Here is a 16,577-nt window from a genome sequence, read left to right as displayed (position 1 = left end):
AGAAAACATCTCCAATCAAAGTGGCCGCACCGTTAAATACACATTACAGATGAAACAAACTGCTAGATTATCCAAACTCTGTTTATGCACCAAAAACCACATTTCAATTAAACAAACAAACAATCTGTTTCTCTCTCTAATACGTTAAGAACTTTAAAAAAAAAAAAACAAAAAAAAAAAACAAGACACACACTTCAGAAGAGTAACAGACCTTATTACAGCACGTTTCATCATATTTCTCATACACATAAAAAAAAACCCCAACAATGTAATTCAAGCCTGACAGATCACAGGAAAGACAGAATGATTAGGAGTGATTACTTGCCCTCATATCTTCCTTCTTTTTTCTTTAAATGAAATGAAGAGGTAAAGGAGAGGAAATGAGACAGATGAATCATTTTAGAAGCTGGATTTACCCCTGAGGTCCTCTCTGTTGAACACACAGTTCTCAGATGAGACTACTGTACCACAAATTATTGACGGTGATGATAATGATAAACAGGCAGATGGAATCTCAAAGAAATCCCGTAGTAAGGAACTGAAGAATTTATTTCTCAAAACAGCCCCGAGGCCAGCGAAAACCAACGCAGGAAGCTAAAGCGAACGAAAAACTCGAGTCCTCGAAATCCAAGACTCGAACGCATTTCCATCCAAATTGCCCATTTGTTCCGAAACCGTGGCTCGTTCTAACAGAATGGATGGGAATTAAACAGTTCTGTCACGGAGTCTGCCCTTATCGTTCGCGGAATGGTGCGTCTGATGTCTGTAGTTTCTTTTGGCTAATTTCCAGAACAACTCGAGAGACTCAGATAGGAAGAGCGAAAAGAGTCTCAAGTGAGCTTCGTGTTCCCACACTGACTAAACAGAGTTTTCTCATCCGATTTGCCAAGTCATACATCAACTCTAAGCGAAAGTCAATATGAAAGTCAATGAAATCGTACAGACAAATGAAAGCCAAGAAACACAGCGGCCATGAAAGACAAAATAATATATATATTTTCTTTTCTTTCCGGATTGTGCTTCTCAGAGAGGAAGCGAGTGAAGACACATGCGGCGAGGAGAAAAAAAAAATAGAGAAAGACAGATTAGATGCTTGCAGATTAAAAAAAAAAGAAAGAAAGAGAGAGAGAGAGCAGAGTATTTTTTTTTGCTTTGTTGTCATCTTGAGTGACATATCGAAATGTTCATTCTTATCTCCTCAGGAAATGGAGGACAGCCACAAGAGCAAAAGGCCACTTCATACGAGAACTTCCTCCAGGACCTGTGTCGCTCAGCTAAGCTAGAGCGTCTGCTGAACCGTCACTTACCCTCACACTCTGTTCTCACTGTTCCAGGTAAATTTGACCCCTGTCTGTTGTCAGTAGGCTAAAGCCTCTTCTTTTCAGGAAACGCTCATTCACAAACAAAAAGCAAAGTTAATCATCTTGAAACCAAGCGTAAGCCGCTGAATCTTGGTCTACAGTATACTGTCAAACATCTAAATGTGTTCTCATACCAAAAAAAATGTTTCCATTTTCTAGGATAATCTGTTAAACACATCAAACATGTTAGCCTTTATATGTGACAACCAGTGCGTCTTGAGTTTAGAACCGTGCATTTAAAACCTTGGTGTCTTTTTTTTTTTTTTTTTTGGCAGGGGGGCAGTCGCGAGACACCCGACCTGCTTGCAGACGCAGCTTCGATCCCCATCGTGAGAGGGTTCTCACGCCGAGCAAACCGTTAACGTCTCGTCCAGAGATCAGGCAGAAGAAACTGTGAGCGTTTTAGTTTCTCTCTGCACCGGGCCTGCTGACCCCACTCTACTGCTGTCCTTTCAGTCTAGATTTCACAATTCAAAGATTTGCTGGCTTCCACCCTAAAAAAACAACAACAACAAAAAAAAAACTACTACTCAATTTATAAACACACACACAAAAAAAATTCTCAATATATAAACCAAACTGCTGGTCTAGTTCTTGACGCGACAATAATAGCAGGCCACGTCTGCTGCAGAAGGTATCCGTACAAAAATGCCGTCACCACTCCAGAATGAATCTGACTCTTTCCTTTTTTTTTGTTTTTTTTTTTCCGCCCGTGTCTGATGGAAAACTGTACCTCTCTCTCCTCCTTTTTCTCCGTCTAGTCGACCGTGGCAGACTGAATACGCCGATAAATTTGGATTCCCGAAACGTCCGTTTCCACCCCGAACCCCTAGGGGCACTACACTTCCGAAAGCCTCCTCGCTGCCAAGCATCCATTACATCGTTCCTTCTGGAAAGACCCTGCGCACAGAGTATCAAGCAAACTATGCCAAAAAGGTGGGTAGAGACCACAGAGATTATCGTACTGAGAACGGTGTATACCAGACCAGGTACGGTGAAGCAGAAAAAGTGCTCACCGGTCAAGCGGTTTTGACAGTTGTTGTTTTGACTCTTTTTCCAACTAACTGAAAAAAATATTCAGCAACAACAGCCGAAAGGGAAGTACAAATACAGAATGGAGCAATACTGTCAGTCGGTCGTTAAAACTGTTTGTGCTTTGTAGTCTTTTGTTATGGTCATCTGTGCCAAGTCAAGTTTCAGATAATCTCCTGATTTAGATCTTATGATAAGAGCCTCTCAGCAAAAGAAACACATTCTAACTGAACTGGATTTCTAGTGAAGCTCAGTCGATAAGTGTGTGATGAAAATGACCTCGTCGGGTGTGTGATGCACTGCCGTTCCTTTAACTGATGTTTAGCCTCTAACGACACACACCCCCTTCCCCTTACTCAGGCCCCCATCTACAGACCCAAAACATGCCCAGCACAGAGCCTGGACCACAGACGCTGATGGCCTATCTTCATCCTCCTCCTCCTCCTCCTCCTCCTCCTCCTCATCACAATGAATCTTCTATTTTTTTGGTTTCAGATAAAGTATTATAATAAATAATTCCAGTCATTTAGCAATGTCACGCCATTTACTATTTATCTTTTCTTTTCGTGACCCCTTAGCACAAATCCAACGGAATCGTCACAGACACTCACAGTCGGCACTCGAATATGAGCATGCCTGTTCATACTAAGTGAAAAACTGCCATTGCTTTAGCACCGTTAAACTGAGCGGTCAGAGAGAAAGAATGAATAAATAAATGAATGAATAAATAAATAAATAGCGCTAATGCGCGTTCTCATTTAATTATCGTTAACAAGCCCTCTGGTCATAAAAAGCTCTTTTTCCAATTAGATGACATCGCATTTAGACAGAAACTAATAAATACATAAATTCATTCAGTCTACACCTCTCCTTTTCTTGTTCCGCTGAATAAGGGCAAGTTACGGGAGTCCGGGAGTGAAGGACCAATGTTTCCAGAACATAACATGTTATCGTAGGCTGATTATACGGAGATAACGACAGAACGGCAACACATCCGTGGCGTTAACTCCAAACAAACGTCTTGCTTTACCAAATCAATGTTTAAGCACCAATATCCGGTTTTCCCCCCCAAAAGGACCTGTTAGACAGCGTATAATCCCCAACACATCCAATTCCATTTATCTACAAATTATACTAAAAAGGTGTGTTCATTGAGAGTCAGATCCAAAATTTGCTGTCCGTGACTTGTGCGGTAAAACATGACTACAACCAGTGGACTGGAATACTAAACATGACAGCAAGTCATAGTGTAGTCGAACAATCTCGACACGACTTCGCGTTGTTCTAGAAGTAACTGAAATTGTCGGGAGGGAAAAAAATGACAGACAGAACACAAGAGATGGTCCAAAAACGTACCTGCTTTTTGGCTCTTTATTTTAGCTTTTTTTTTGTCTGTTTTTCTTTTAAATGAAGTTCATACTTTTATGTCAGGATTTTCAACTCAAAAAAAAAAAGAAAAAAAAAAAGAAAAGATTTCGTGTGATTTCCCCCGCAGCTTTTCCAACGTGCCTTTGCTTTCTTTCCGACCAGACACCTCCATTTATCAAAACACGTCCACATCTCCTCCTCTTCTCTCCTTACACCCCCCCCCCCCCCCCCCCACACCCCGCCCCCAACACACACTTACGCCCCAAATAAGGAGCTAACCAGGACAGGGCTGGCACCTCTCTCAAAACAAACAAACAAACAAACAAACAAAAAAGGAAAAGAAAAAAAAATGGTCAGGCACAAGTTGCTAACCCACAACTGCAGACGAGATCAGTCCTTTGTGTAGAAACGGAGAAGAAGAAGAAGAAGGGGGGGAAAAAACAGCTTTACACTGAGTATGGTGATGATATACTGCCAGCTTCACCCTTAACTGGGGCTGTAGGTATGTACTGAAATGAAATAAAAAGCTTATAGAAGAAACCCTTCCCGCCCCTCCCCCTCCCCGGAAAAACCTCACCCTCCTCTGCACTTCTGCCCCCTCGCCTCTGTGTGTGTGTGTGTGCGTGTGTGTGCATGCATATGACCGTCATCATTGCGGCCACTACAGTCTCTATGTGAGAGTTGGTGTGTCGGTGTGTGTGTGTGTGAGTGTGTGTGAGTGTGTGTGTGAAAGGGAGACTCCAGAGGGTGAGGATGATCCCTAGTATTTCACGCCGGGGACAAACTCCTTTGCTTCTGGGTTTAAGCTGCTTTTGCGCTGTGAAGGAGGAGAAAAAGAGAAAAATTAAGATTAAAAAGGTCCTCACAGAATAACACTATGGACATAAACGTGTGAAGGTTTGTCTCAACGGTGCTTGTCAACTCCACGTGCAGAGGGAGTATGCTTAAATACACAGAGATACACTCAAACATACACAAATACACACACACACACCATTAAAAAAACAGAACAAAACAAACAAACAAAAAAAAAAAAAAGGAAACTCACTACGATGTCCTCGGTGTTGCTGTCATTGACTGACAGGCCGTTGAGCTGCTGCTGAATCTGTCCCACCCCTGAGGGGAGGTCCCTGGCAGGAATGAACCAATCCTGATCCTCTTCGTCCAACATTTCTTGGAAACAGCGTTCAAGGAACTCTTGCTCCAACAACTCCTCCTCCACCTGACAGAAAAAAAAACAAAAGGAGAAATAAAGGAGGATAAGAGAGACACGTCTACTAGACGGCAATGCTGGGCACTAGCCAGTGTTTCAAAAGCGTACTAAGGTGTGGTGTGTGTGTGTGCGTGAGTGTGTGTGGGGTGGAGATATCAAATGTTGGGCACTGCGCCTTTGGCAAGTCAGGTCTTGATAACATATTCGTAAGTCTAACCTTATCAGAATAGAAATGAACCAGATATGCATCCTATCTTAGGGGATTCACACACAGAAACTAAGTGAACTAAACCACTATACTGTTATTACAGACAGTAAGTGTATTACTGACCTTACTGCATTTTGATCTGTGTGTATGTCTGAAAGGTGTGGTTTTGGCAGCAGTTCATGAATGAATAGGGTGTGTATATGGTAGTAGAGTTTCCACGAATGACAGCATGCTGGTTGTAAGTGGGTGTGTGGGTGTGTGTGTGTGTGAGAGAGAGAGTGGGTGTGTTTGTATTTGTATGTACACAGACCTGACGGTCATATTCCTCCTCATTCTCCATCCACATGTACTCTGCGAAAGGGTTGGTTTCATTCTCTGCGTGCCCATTGGATACCGTCTCCTTTCCCTCTTTCCCTGGAGCCCCGCCCCCTGGCGTCTTGGCAACCTCTGGTCCACTCATCTCTGCCGGCTCTGAGGGCACCACCGAAAAAAAGTGCATGAACTTGTGTGTGCGAGAGAGTGATTGAGTGTTCAAATGCCTGATCAAACCCTATTTGAACAGATTATGACAAGTACCGGTGAAAAGGAATAAAAAGTGTGTATGCAGCCTCACTTACAAATACCCAGAAGGAGGGGAAAAAAAGTCAGTCAATGTCCATTGCGCAACCAATTGTGCAGACCCATTTTTCAAAATACAAAAAAAAAAAAAAAAAAACCGAGAACCACAAGGGCTTGGAAATTAAAAACAGAAAGTGTTTCATTGAGCCAAATAAAAATCATACAGTGACAATAAAACCAGAAGAGGAAGAAAACCCCTCTGCACAAGACAACTGTTGACATTTTTCTCCAGAACTGCAAATGTGGACCATGTGCGTGTTAAGGCCTTGGGTGCAATCTTTAAACGAGATCACACCTTGTCTTTCCAGATAGGCTGGGACGGGTTTCTGAGTGCGCGTGTGTGTGTGTGTGTGTGTTTAAGGGTCTCATTCCGCAAGGATAGCCTACTTCTCAACGCTATTCTAACCTCCTACTGAAACTACCGAAATGTTTCACCATCTGAACTAGTCAGACTGGTCCAGCACTACATAACTGCGTGCGTGCGTATGCACACACACACACACACACACACACACACACGCACTATCAACAGCACTTGAGGGAGAGGGTGAAAAAAAAAAAAAAAAAAAACCCAGATTGTGTGTATGGCTTGGTGCATCCCCTCTTTGAGTTTACGCGTCACCATCTCTCCCTCTAGGTTTTCTTTGGAATATTTCCACTTCTCTAAAAGCTTACAAAAAAAACAAACAAAAAAAACACCCAACTGCTAATTCTCAAATAGCCCATACAAAGGAGGAAGTGGATACATATCCATTTCAAATCCAAAACACAAAAACACACAGACTTCAGAACTTCAGAAGAGGATTAAGGTTACACATACTATTAGCAATGTTGCTATTTAAATCACTCAGCCCGCCTCATCGCAGTGAAATAGCTGGTAAATGGAGGAGGTGAAGAGTTTGGTATTTTTACTGGGTGGTATTGAGCTCAAGGGGTCACTGACATTTGAAAAGGATACAAACGTAATCTCTTTTTTTTTGGCCAAATAACCCAGTATCTCTAATCCTCTCTCTCACTCAGGGTAAAAAGTAATATATAAAGCCACACATAGACATGCCAGATTGTGTGTGTGTGTGTGTGTGTGTGTGTGTTAGCCCTGCTATTTCAGGTCGGAAAAGCCAGCTGAAATCTGGTGAGGTTCAACTCGAGAGCAGTGTGACATTTACTGGACGAGCGAGGCAGCTAATGAAGAGAGAAAGAGAGAAAGAGAGAGAGAGAAAGAGAGAGAGTATTCTGAAGCCACTGAGCACATCCATCAGAGTGAGTAATGAGAGCAGATGAGCCACTTAGGACACTGTCGGGGATAAGCCTCTCACTCTCTCTCTCTCTCTCTCTCTCTCTCTCTCTCTCTCTCTCTAACACACACACACACAGAGTCAAGGTGACTGCTGCTTGTGTGCATAATGACGTGCAATGGGAGAGAGCTCCTATTGCGTAAGCAGGCAGATTTTTAAAAAATAATAATAACAATACTAAGAGAAGAAAGGCAGAGTACAAGGCCGCACTAACATGGGGATGCACGCGGGAGCGTTCTAAACAACAACTTGTAATGACATGAATGCAAACAGACAGGCAGAGAGCAAGAGGGCGAAATAAGGAGAGAGACAGAGTGAGAGAGAGAAAGAGAGAAATCATGAGACAGAACGAATGAAAGAAAAACTAGTGTACCAGTCGTGAGACCTGAGCTATTCAATGGCACAAGTCTAAACATTTACCTGACCTATGTGGTCTGCCTTCTGTTGTCACGCTGTTCTACGAACGCCTGCAGCTAAAGTGGGTATGTGTGTTAAACATGGCTGCCACGGTCTTCTCTTGTCTCCCATGTTCTTACCCAAGTCAACCACAGGCAAACTATTTCTGTTAAAATCCTCATACACCACAAACCATTTCACCCAAAATCAACACGTTACATGTTCAGTTTTTGTATGTGACCGAATAATTGCCAACAGGATCCAGAACGTATGCTAACATAATATGAAACTTAAAAGTCACAATTACTAACACAAAACCAACAGGTAAACTGCCTCTCTCTTATCTGTGCAACGAAGCTTTTTTTCATTTATGCACTGTTAACACCTTCTCTCTGGAACAACCAACTGTTGGTTTGTAACCGAGATTTATATGAAAGACACATTCCTGAAATCCAGAGTCAACGACTGGACTTAGTTTAGTTTCCAATAAATTAAATAAAAGACTCGTTTCAGTCGATAAGACACACCTCGCGAGGCCTAAAAACATTCAGGCTCAAAGGGATTGTGTTTGGGGACATAAGCGCACGCTTTTCAGTTTGACAAGACAAAGGTCAGGACAGGGGGCACATCTCCAACAGTACAGACAACACGTAAACATTTTGCCAGCTGTAAAGGCAAACTAACAAACATCCATCCAAAATGTTACTTAAAGCTACATTCTGCTGCACGCGATGTCTTGACGCACTTCCGCAGTTCCTGAATATAATATGTTGAAAAAGGGGGGGAAGGTATGGCGAGAAACAAAGGAAATATTCCCTTAAATGTTGTCCAGTCATCCAAACAGCTCATTCATATATTTATGTTAAAAAAAAGCCACGCTCCTTGAAGCGAGACAGGGAACATCTGGTCGGTAGCCTGAGTGGACTTCCTGCCAAAAGACGGTCTATCCACGGCCAGATCACCTCACACTGTGGACGGTGACGGTGGAAGAACGGCGAGGGTTGCTATGGAGACCGAGAGGTCAGATAAACTTCTGTAGCTACGTCATGCAGAGGCAAAGCGGGTCTACCACTAGACTGACAAACCACAAACTCGTCTATCTAAAAACAACAACAACAACAACAAAAACTACACCTCTGTCTACACACAAAATATGGGACATGACCTGGAAAAGCATTCTAGACAAAACAGGCAAGGTGCCGCTAGCACCGTAACACAAATAAAACAAGCCACATTACTCCACCACAATGTACACAGACTGATAGTGTCTTTTATAGCTCTTTATTGGCACTGGGGGTACAATAAAGCAGGAAAGCAACAGCCATTCTGCCTCGCAACTACCTCGAGATCTACATTTCTACAATGAACTGGTATGATTTCTAGGAGTTACCTTGAGTCATTTAACTGTGAAGAAAACTATATGCTATATGTCTATTTATGCAAACTTGAACACTCAGTTTTGAAGCAGAAGGTACTTGCTAAGACTCTGTTGCTCAAACAGGAAACAGACAAGCTGGGTCAAGACTACGAAAATCTATCAGAGTACCTTGGTCAGACTTTTATTACAATAGTGACATCTAACATATAGCCAGAGCGCCAGAAAAGTTGTAAGCAAGTCTACAACAATATGTAAAATAGTCAACGAGTCACCTGACTAATGACGTTATGATATAAGAATAAAGGACTGACTCGAACGTTTTATTTTCAGCGTCTGAGCCCAGCGACTGAAAAAGCAGCTACGGTTACAAAATAATACAAAATTGGAGTGAGCCCGGTATTATATCGAGTGTAAACAACACGCTTCTATTTCTGTCTGTCCAAGCATGATATTAAATATTGGAGTCAATATACAGTGACAAGTGTAGTGTTGCAAAAAAGGGTCACTGTGACTCCACAGGAAGGTGATGGCACAGAAAGCGTGTATAGACCACGTAACAGGTTATGTAACGGAAGAATATGCTTGATGTGTAACCGTTTCAAACCGTATGCACTCTATGGACGGCAGCCATTGGACAGCAAAAAGCGATGTACGTTGAACCGACGTTAGATGGTTCTAACAAAGAGATACCGCTGGATATATAGATAAGTTTCACTGCAGGTTGATTTTTCTTTGGCCAAATTGTCGAGTTCAAGTAAACTTTAAAAATGTAACCACTTCGTTCATTCCGTAATCAAGCAAATTGCCAATTCACCCATACGTGAGCACAGACGAGTGATCTTAAGCAGTCACGAACGCCCAACTATAATAATGACTCGGTTCATTTAGACAAGCTTATGAAAACGATTCATTAGAATCTTGCGATAAAATGTCACAAAATTGCGACACAAAGAACATTGGACTTCCACGTTTGTTTCATGTTACGTTCTTATCGCTGTAGCCTGTATCTGTTGTCGCTTTGTGGGCAAGCATGGTAAACAAAAACATGATTTCATACGCAACTTCTCAACTCACTTTAAATTCTAGGACAAAAGGGAAAATGTGAAGGTGTAAAGGGAACAGGCCGCCCTAGTTCACGAGTATCATAAAACAGACAAATAACCAGATAAGTGTGCGTGATCATTAAACTGTCCAATGCAAAATATTGTACACGGGCCTTAAAAACGGAGGACATGACTCAATCGCTGTTCTGCTAACGTCGGTAGTACAGATTACGCATCAACGCTTGCTTATCGAATGAGAAGCTGAGAGCAAATAAAGTCTCCGATTTAACTGGTTAAATAGAGTCTTGCATTTTTGCAACCTTCTTGAGCGACTTTCCTTTGTGCGAACAAACGATATGCTATCTCCGAGACACAGTTACTGAAGTTCAGTCAAATGCATGTAAATACGCACGAAACGGGTCAAGATGAAATGGCTGTCCAAAAAAAAAAAACCAGACCCGAGGACTGAGAACAGATCGATTCATTCGAGCACTATACCTGGCATCGTGTGCTTTTTTGATGCTTCGTTTCCAAATGTACGGAATAACACAAACGCGCGTTGTAGTAATTCCTTTACTCGTAAGGTAGTCCCACTTGCTAGCTTGCGTTGGCTAAATACATTACAGACAAGATGGTCATGTGGTCCCTGCTTAAACAAACATCCAGTGCTAGCTCTCCCTCCCTCCTCTCCCCTCCCCTCTCTCGAAACATGCGTAACACTCTTTGTAACGGATTTGTGCGCCAGGGCATCAAGCAGACCTTTCAAGGTTCATTAAGAGCAAAAGCCCCTCTGCTGTATTTTTTCATCTAACTCAAAAGAAATACTGAAACCTCTTTGCCTCCTTACACACTTTTGCGCTGGTGTTTTTTCTCCTAAAATACAAAACAAGTTTCAAGTACACAGGAAACAACAACAACATGCTTGTTGACAGTGATAGCGAGAAAGGCGTGTTAACCCAAGGTATGATTTTTATCCTGATAAACGCGTTAAAAGCCAACTATTTTAACTTATGCAGCTTGAAAAAGTAGATGACATGTATTCACACAGGTAACTGTTGTGCACTGTCGAATAATTATGGGGATTCAGTTAAACTGTCTATCAGCGAGTTGGCTATGCGATGTGTATATGCCATTTTTGCTGGTTCTAAATAACAGACGCCAACATAAATATTATAAAAACTGATTTTATTATCACACACTTACCGCCAGCAAGTTATGCCGATAAACAAGGGTCCTGACACAGCTACCGCAATCCAAGAAATATTGTAAACAGCTGTGCAGCGTCAGACAGGCTACCGGTCGATTCTGATTATCTAAAGAAAGAAACGAAATATTACTTAAAACTCTTCTATAACAATTCGTGCTCCGGGAGCATATGTCTTTGTCTTTTATGTTTTTATTTATTCGTCATTGGCCAAAAGGCTGAGTGTATCACGAAGTGTGCCACAACGACAAGCCAGGGAAAGTGTCACGTGACAGCAATTGTGGCAATTTAGCCAAACACGATTGGTAGTTTTAGATTTCAGTCATTGTCGGTACCTGACATTATTACGCATAAAAAATACTCCGTATTATTCCCATTCATATCTCTGTCCGAGGCAAAACAGTGCAACTCGTTTTATGTTTACCATAGGTTCATCTTTCTCCTTCTTTCTCCCTCAGTCTCATAGTTCTGAGGAGGATCGATTCTACTTTCACACACAAATTAGTTCAAATGCATTATTGTCTACCTGTCGTTTCTTGCTAGAGTAAACTGGCGTAAACTGAGCCTTAGATTTTCAACGTCCTAATATGCCACGGCAACGGTTTTGTCCCAAGTATTAGGTTTAACAACAAACCATATCCTACCATGAACGCTGCTCTAAGACAGACGTATTTCCCTCGCATTTTTCGATAGATAAGTCTGTACCCAAAGAGAAACACTCGAATCAGTGGAATATTAATTTCGCCGTTTAGAGGAAAGCTGTTTTAAAGGACGTTTGTTTGTAATGCCACTGTTGTACAGCAAGTGGCGCAGTGAACACGCAGTTGTGAAACGACTCTATATCACCACTGACCCCTCCCTCAGAGTGCAACAGTCGGTTTGCTGAGGGTGAAAGATATTTTTTCTTCCCAGAGCGCGTCATCACCATGCTTGAGTTTTACTTAAAAGCTATTATCAAATGAAATGAAATCGATTCCTGTATAATTTCCTCGAAATCGCACACAGTGATAGAGGAAATGACTCAACCTCATTTATCTATAAAATCCACATGTCCTGCTTCAATTTCTCTCTTAGATTCAAAACAGTTACAAATATAAAAATCTTTCAGACCTAATGATGATTCTTCTTTCGTCCTACTTCGAGGTTATGTTCTTCCCACCACACGTTCTTATTCCTGCTTGGCAAGTGTGTGCATGTGTGTGTGTGTGTGTGTGGGTGTGGGTGATATGAGGTCAGTCACATCGGACATTTGTGTCCATATGTGTATGAATAGATCTGGATGCTTGTCTGCGTAGAGATTAGTATGTGTTTGTGTATCCGTGTGTGTGTGTGTGTGTGTGTGTGCTGTGTCCAAGGCTATGTAAAAACAAAGTGTCCATTGTGTGTATGGTTGATATAGTCAAAGAAGTGCAGTTGTAGCTGTTTTCTTGGTTAGTAGCAGGACAGCGGCTTTAATCCCTCTTGTGCCAGTCTAGTCTATTGTGATTCATTCCCTCTGTGCTGAGTGAGCTTCCACTGACACACAATAAAAACAGTGTACTACCAGTCTGAGTGTGAGTAATAATTCTCACCTCCATTCTCACCCTTGGGTTTTAGCCACCACACCACCCCCCCCCTCCCCCCTTAGTGTCCATTTATCATAATCATTGTAGGAAGCTGTGTCCTTCACCCAAACATACACACACACACACACACACACACACACTAAACAGAAGTGCGTGGATGGAGGTTCTTTACCTCCCCTGGTTGTGAGTCATTCTTTCTTGGCAGGTTTAGAATGAACAATCTGGGAACATGTGGCCCCTTCAAGCCACTTGAGGTCCTGATCTGGGCCCCTAGCAATGCAAACTGGTTAACAAACGCCTCTCCAAGCTCTCTTGGCAATCTGGATGGGTTCAGGACACAATCGAAGGCCAAAGGGAGAAGAAATGGAGAAGTGTAGCCACAGCTGGATGTCGGACCACAATAGTCTTCTATGAAGTGTTTAAGTGCGTGTGTGTGTGTGTGTGTGTGTGTGTGTATCCAGGGGAAAGTGTCCCATCTTCCCACCGCCTTGGGTGGGTACAACAGTTGCAGGAAAGGCAGGGGCGGAAGACACACACACACACACATACGCATATACACCCTTACAAACACAGACATATATACATAGACAGGAAGCAAAACACATTAGCAGACACGTACGCGGTTTTAATATTCAATTTGTATTAATTTGACATTTGAATGAAGCGAGCGTGATCTCAGTCAGATAGACAAAAGGGCCAGCACACGACTGCGAATGGTTTTCAATCCCAGAAACCCGCCAGATGCGCTTGATTGGCTTGAAATCTTTCAGTTCACTGTGAGGAACAGATAAGGACGTAAGGACTTTGATAAGGACTGCGGCCTTGACACAAACCAAAACACAGGCAGTCTCTTTCTTCTCCTCTCTCCCCCCGTAACAGAGGCAGAACATGACACGCGTTAACGATAAAGGTCCTACAGGCTAACGCTCCTTCAGAGGGTGCCAAATCTTTTGTGAGCCAGAGGGTTTGGGGCACAGGGCGAATTTAGGGTGTGTTTGGGGTCAGAGTCGAAGCGCTTCCTGATCGGGGGACAACACGAGCCATTCTGCAGGGGGTCTGTGTCTGAGTGCATCCTGTCAGCTGACTGACCGACTTCCTGTCTGAGCAGATAGGAGAAAATACTCTGTCTGTTTATGTACCTGCACGGAATAGAACAGCTCCACCAGTTATATGGGAGAGAGGTGTATGTTAGAGAGAGAGAGATGAAAATGAGGTGTGAAGTGTGTGTGTCACAGGCGAGGATGAGATAGGAGAAAGAAGAATGAGGGGAATAAGAGAGAAATGCAGAGAGAGAGAGAGAGAGATAGGTATGAGATGGATATTTATGAGCGAGACAGAGCGGTATAGGAGAGTGTGGCCCCTGTGAGGGGCCCCATGTGTGATTGGCTCTGCTCTGGGGGGGGGCAGGGGGAAGCAGTGCCATAGGAAATGGGTTCCAGACTTGGCCATACTAATTTGATTTGGAAATACGACAAAACTGGGAATGTGTGATCCATGAAGGGTTTCTCCTGCGTGCTGGTGTGTGTGTGTATGTGTGTGCTTGTCAAGCAATGATTTTTAATTCTTGGGGTACACCCCCTGGAGGGTATTATCAACTTCTTGCACTGACTTCCTGTACCTGCCAGTGGCAGCAGAAACTTTGTGTGTGTGTGTGTGTGTGTGCGTGTGCGCGTGTGTGTGTGTGTGTGCATGTGTGCAAGCTCTACAGGGAGAAATCAAACTCTTTAGAGTAAGGGTTGTGCAACAGCGCATGCACGCATGCAGACGACTAAATGCACACAAAACTTCATGCAAACTCATACTTAGGTGCGTGTTTGACAGACTGAAACTTGATGCAAAACACACTTTGATCTTGTCTAAGACTGTTACAACATGCATTTAGCAAGCACGTCATATTTCTACACAACAGATGGTTTGATTTGTCCATTGGATCTGTTTGTAAACAATATTATAAAAAAATTAAACTTTAAAAGGGTAACATAAGCAAAAAGGCATGAGCAGTCAACTAAAAACCCAGACTCTGAACTGAATCCAAAAACTCTAAATTCAGTGACTCAAGAGAACCCAATACAGGAAAGTACTAATTGAGATTTGAAGAAAGGGGTGGAGAAGAGATGAAACACGGAATGAGGAGATGACAGGAAGAAAGAGTGAAAAGAAAGAGAGCTGAAAAGAGTCTGGAGCGAGCAGGAGATGCATGGGGTGGGGAGGGAGGAAGAGAGAGGAAGAAAACGGGGGGATGTGGGGGTGGGGTGGTGGTGGTGGGGGGGGGGGGGGGGCAGATGACTTAATCAGTGTGTTCTGCCATTCCAAATACTCCCCTCCCACACACACACACACATACACACACACACACACACACAGAGCCATCGAATCTGTTCGCCTATGAAGTCAGTCTGCCTTCCTTTCCCTCATGTGGTATACCAGCTTCACAGGGTGGGTTGTGTGTGTGTGTGTGTGGGTGCTTGTGTGTGTTAGGGAGAGAGAGAGAGAGAGAGAGAGAGAGTTTGTGTCTATCACCCTTTTCCTCCCTGACATTCCAGCTCAGTTGAGGGATTGACTGCTTGGATACGGACACAGGAGGGAGCATTTGGAAAGTTGAAGGGAATTTTGTTTGGGATTTTGGAAAAGAGTTCTGAGGGTTGCCGTAACTTTTTCCCCCCTCCCTTGTTCTTTCCCAGTTTTACTTACGTTCTCTGACTTGCCATTTCTTTTGTCTGTGCTGTTAACATTCCGGCCGGGAATTTCATCATTCCAAACTCTTTGATAGCTGCTGAAGCATCGTCAGTGCTACTCCGAATCATTTCCTTGTCTCGGACTTTTAAACAGTGGGAATACCTGTGACAAGACAAAAACAGAACACAGTTTCAGAAACAACTGGGTAAGTTGCTATTCCATTCAGCACACAAGTTCCACTAACTGAACCAAAGCATTGTAAATTTGACAGAGGATTCCCATGTTAAGTGTTTTGTTGTGTCTGTATGGCTGAATCAGCTATTTCTCTCCTTTATAAAAATAGATTAGACAATGACATCACATTGAGTTTTATTGCTGCACAGACTTTGCTAAGAATTATTGGATGTCCAAGTGAAGTGCAAACCGTTGTCATGGTGATGAGAGTTTACGTGTCTGATAACCTGTAGTCACCGTAAAAGTGAGCAGTCAGGCAGGTTACAGTAGGGTGGTGTGTGTGTGTGTGTGTGTGTGTGTGTGTATTCAACTGATGCTTTGTGGTCTCTCAGCAATTTGGACCTCCTCTGGACTTGCGCTCTCGAGAGAGCGATAGTTTGTTTTCTTTTTCTGTTATACAAACGAGTCCTGTCATGGGCAGTAAGGGTATGATATCATCGACTTGCTTTCGCTGCGGAGCTTTAGCGTGTATTTCAAATTCAGTTTGCAGTTCAGGTCTAAACATTGCTCTCAGAGTGAGATGGATCAGATGTGTTCTGGTTTAGGTGGGTCTGGTTGGGTCATCTAACCCGGGGGGGGGGGGGGGGGGGGGGGGGGGGGGGGGGGGGGTGACTGGTCAGATGGAGTTAGGGTGGGGTCCGGGGGAAGAGGTGAAGAGGCAGGAAACCAGCCTTGGAAAGCCTTTCTTAGAGGGAACAGGACGTGGAACGAACTCAGAGATCCGCCCCGGCTTCTTATTGTGTAACTGTAAATCAGTGTGTGGTCGTGCAACGTTAATGATCAACTTAAATGTTTAAATCTCCGTCTCTACCTCCCTCCCTGCCTCCCTCCCTCTCTCTCTCTTTCTCCCTCTCTCTTTCTCCCCAAGCTGCTTGTGTTGTTGCTTTGTGAGTAAGGGAAATGAGAGATGGATAGAGTCTCTAAGGTGGAGTTCTTCCGCAACCATTACTTTGTTTCCTTACTGTGCATGTCACAGATGCGGAGCC

At 43.2% G+C, this 16,577-nt stretch overlaps 2 protein-coding genes across 2 annotated transcripts in view; one reads left to right on the top strand and one right to left on the bottom strand.

Moving 5' to 3' along the window:
* Positions 1 to 3,998: 3,998 nt before the first annotated feature.
* On the bottom strand, positions 3,999 to 10,537 carry LOC115816681 (polyadenylate-binding protein-interacting protein 2B). The gene is made up of 4 exons (XM_030779720.1): positions 10,411 to 10,537; positions 5,493 to 5,653; positions 4,810 to 4,983; positions 3,999 to 4,578 (listed from the first exon to the last, which is right to left on the bottom strand). The coding sequence occupies exons 1-4, from the start codon at positions 10,415 to 10,417 to the stop codon at positions 4,522 to 4,524; spliced, it is 399 nt and encodes a 132-aa protein (XP_030635580.1). The 5' UTR covers positions 10,418 to 10,537; the 3' UTR covers positions 3,999 to 4,521.
* A 4,650-nt stretch (positions 10,538 to 15,187) lies between these two features.
* The window catches only part of hspa12b (heat shock protein 12B), an 18,097-nt gene continuing 16,707 nt past the window's right edge, over positions 15,188 to 16,577 (top strand). Inside the window, exon 1 of the mRNA XM_030779988.1 lies at positions 15,188 to 15,562. The gene's annotated coding sequence lies outside the window, so the exon portion shown is untranslated. The remainder of the gene's footprint in view (positions 15,563 to 16,577) is intronic.

The sequence above is a fragment of the Chanos chanos genome, chromosome 7 (genome assembly GCF_902362185.1).
Source record: "Chanos chanos chromosome 7, fChaCha1.1, whole genome shotgun sequence".
Taxonomy (NCBI): domain Eukaryota; kingdom Metazoa; phylum Chordata; class Actinopteri; order Gonorynchiformes; family Chanidae; genus Chanos; species Chanos chanos.
This window is presented reverse-complemented; position numbering and strand designations above follow the sequence as displayed.

Excerpts from the sequence above, each read along its gene's own strand:
- LOC115816681 (XM_030779720.1), bottom strand. Across the intron at positions 4,984-5,492 it reads AGGAGGAATATGACCGTCAG|GTGGAGGAGGAGTTGTTGGA; the intron begins GTCTGTGTACAT and ends TTTTTCTGTCAG. Across the intron at positions 4,579-4,809 it reads GCAACACCGAGGACATCGTA|CGCAAAAGCAGCTTAAACCC; the intron begins GTGAGTTTCCTT and ends CCTCCTTCACAG.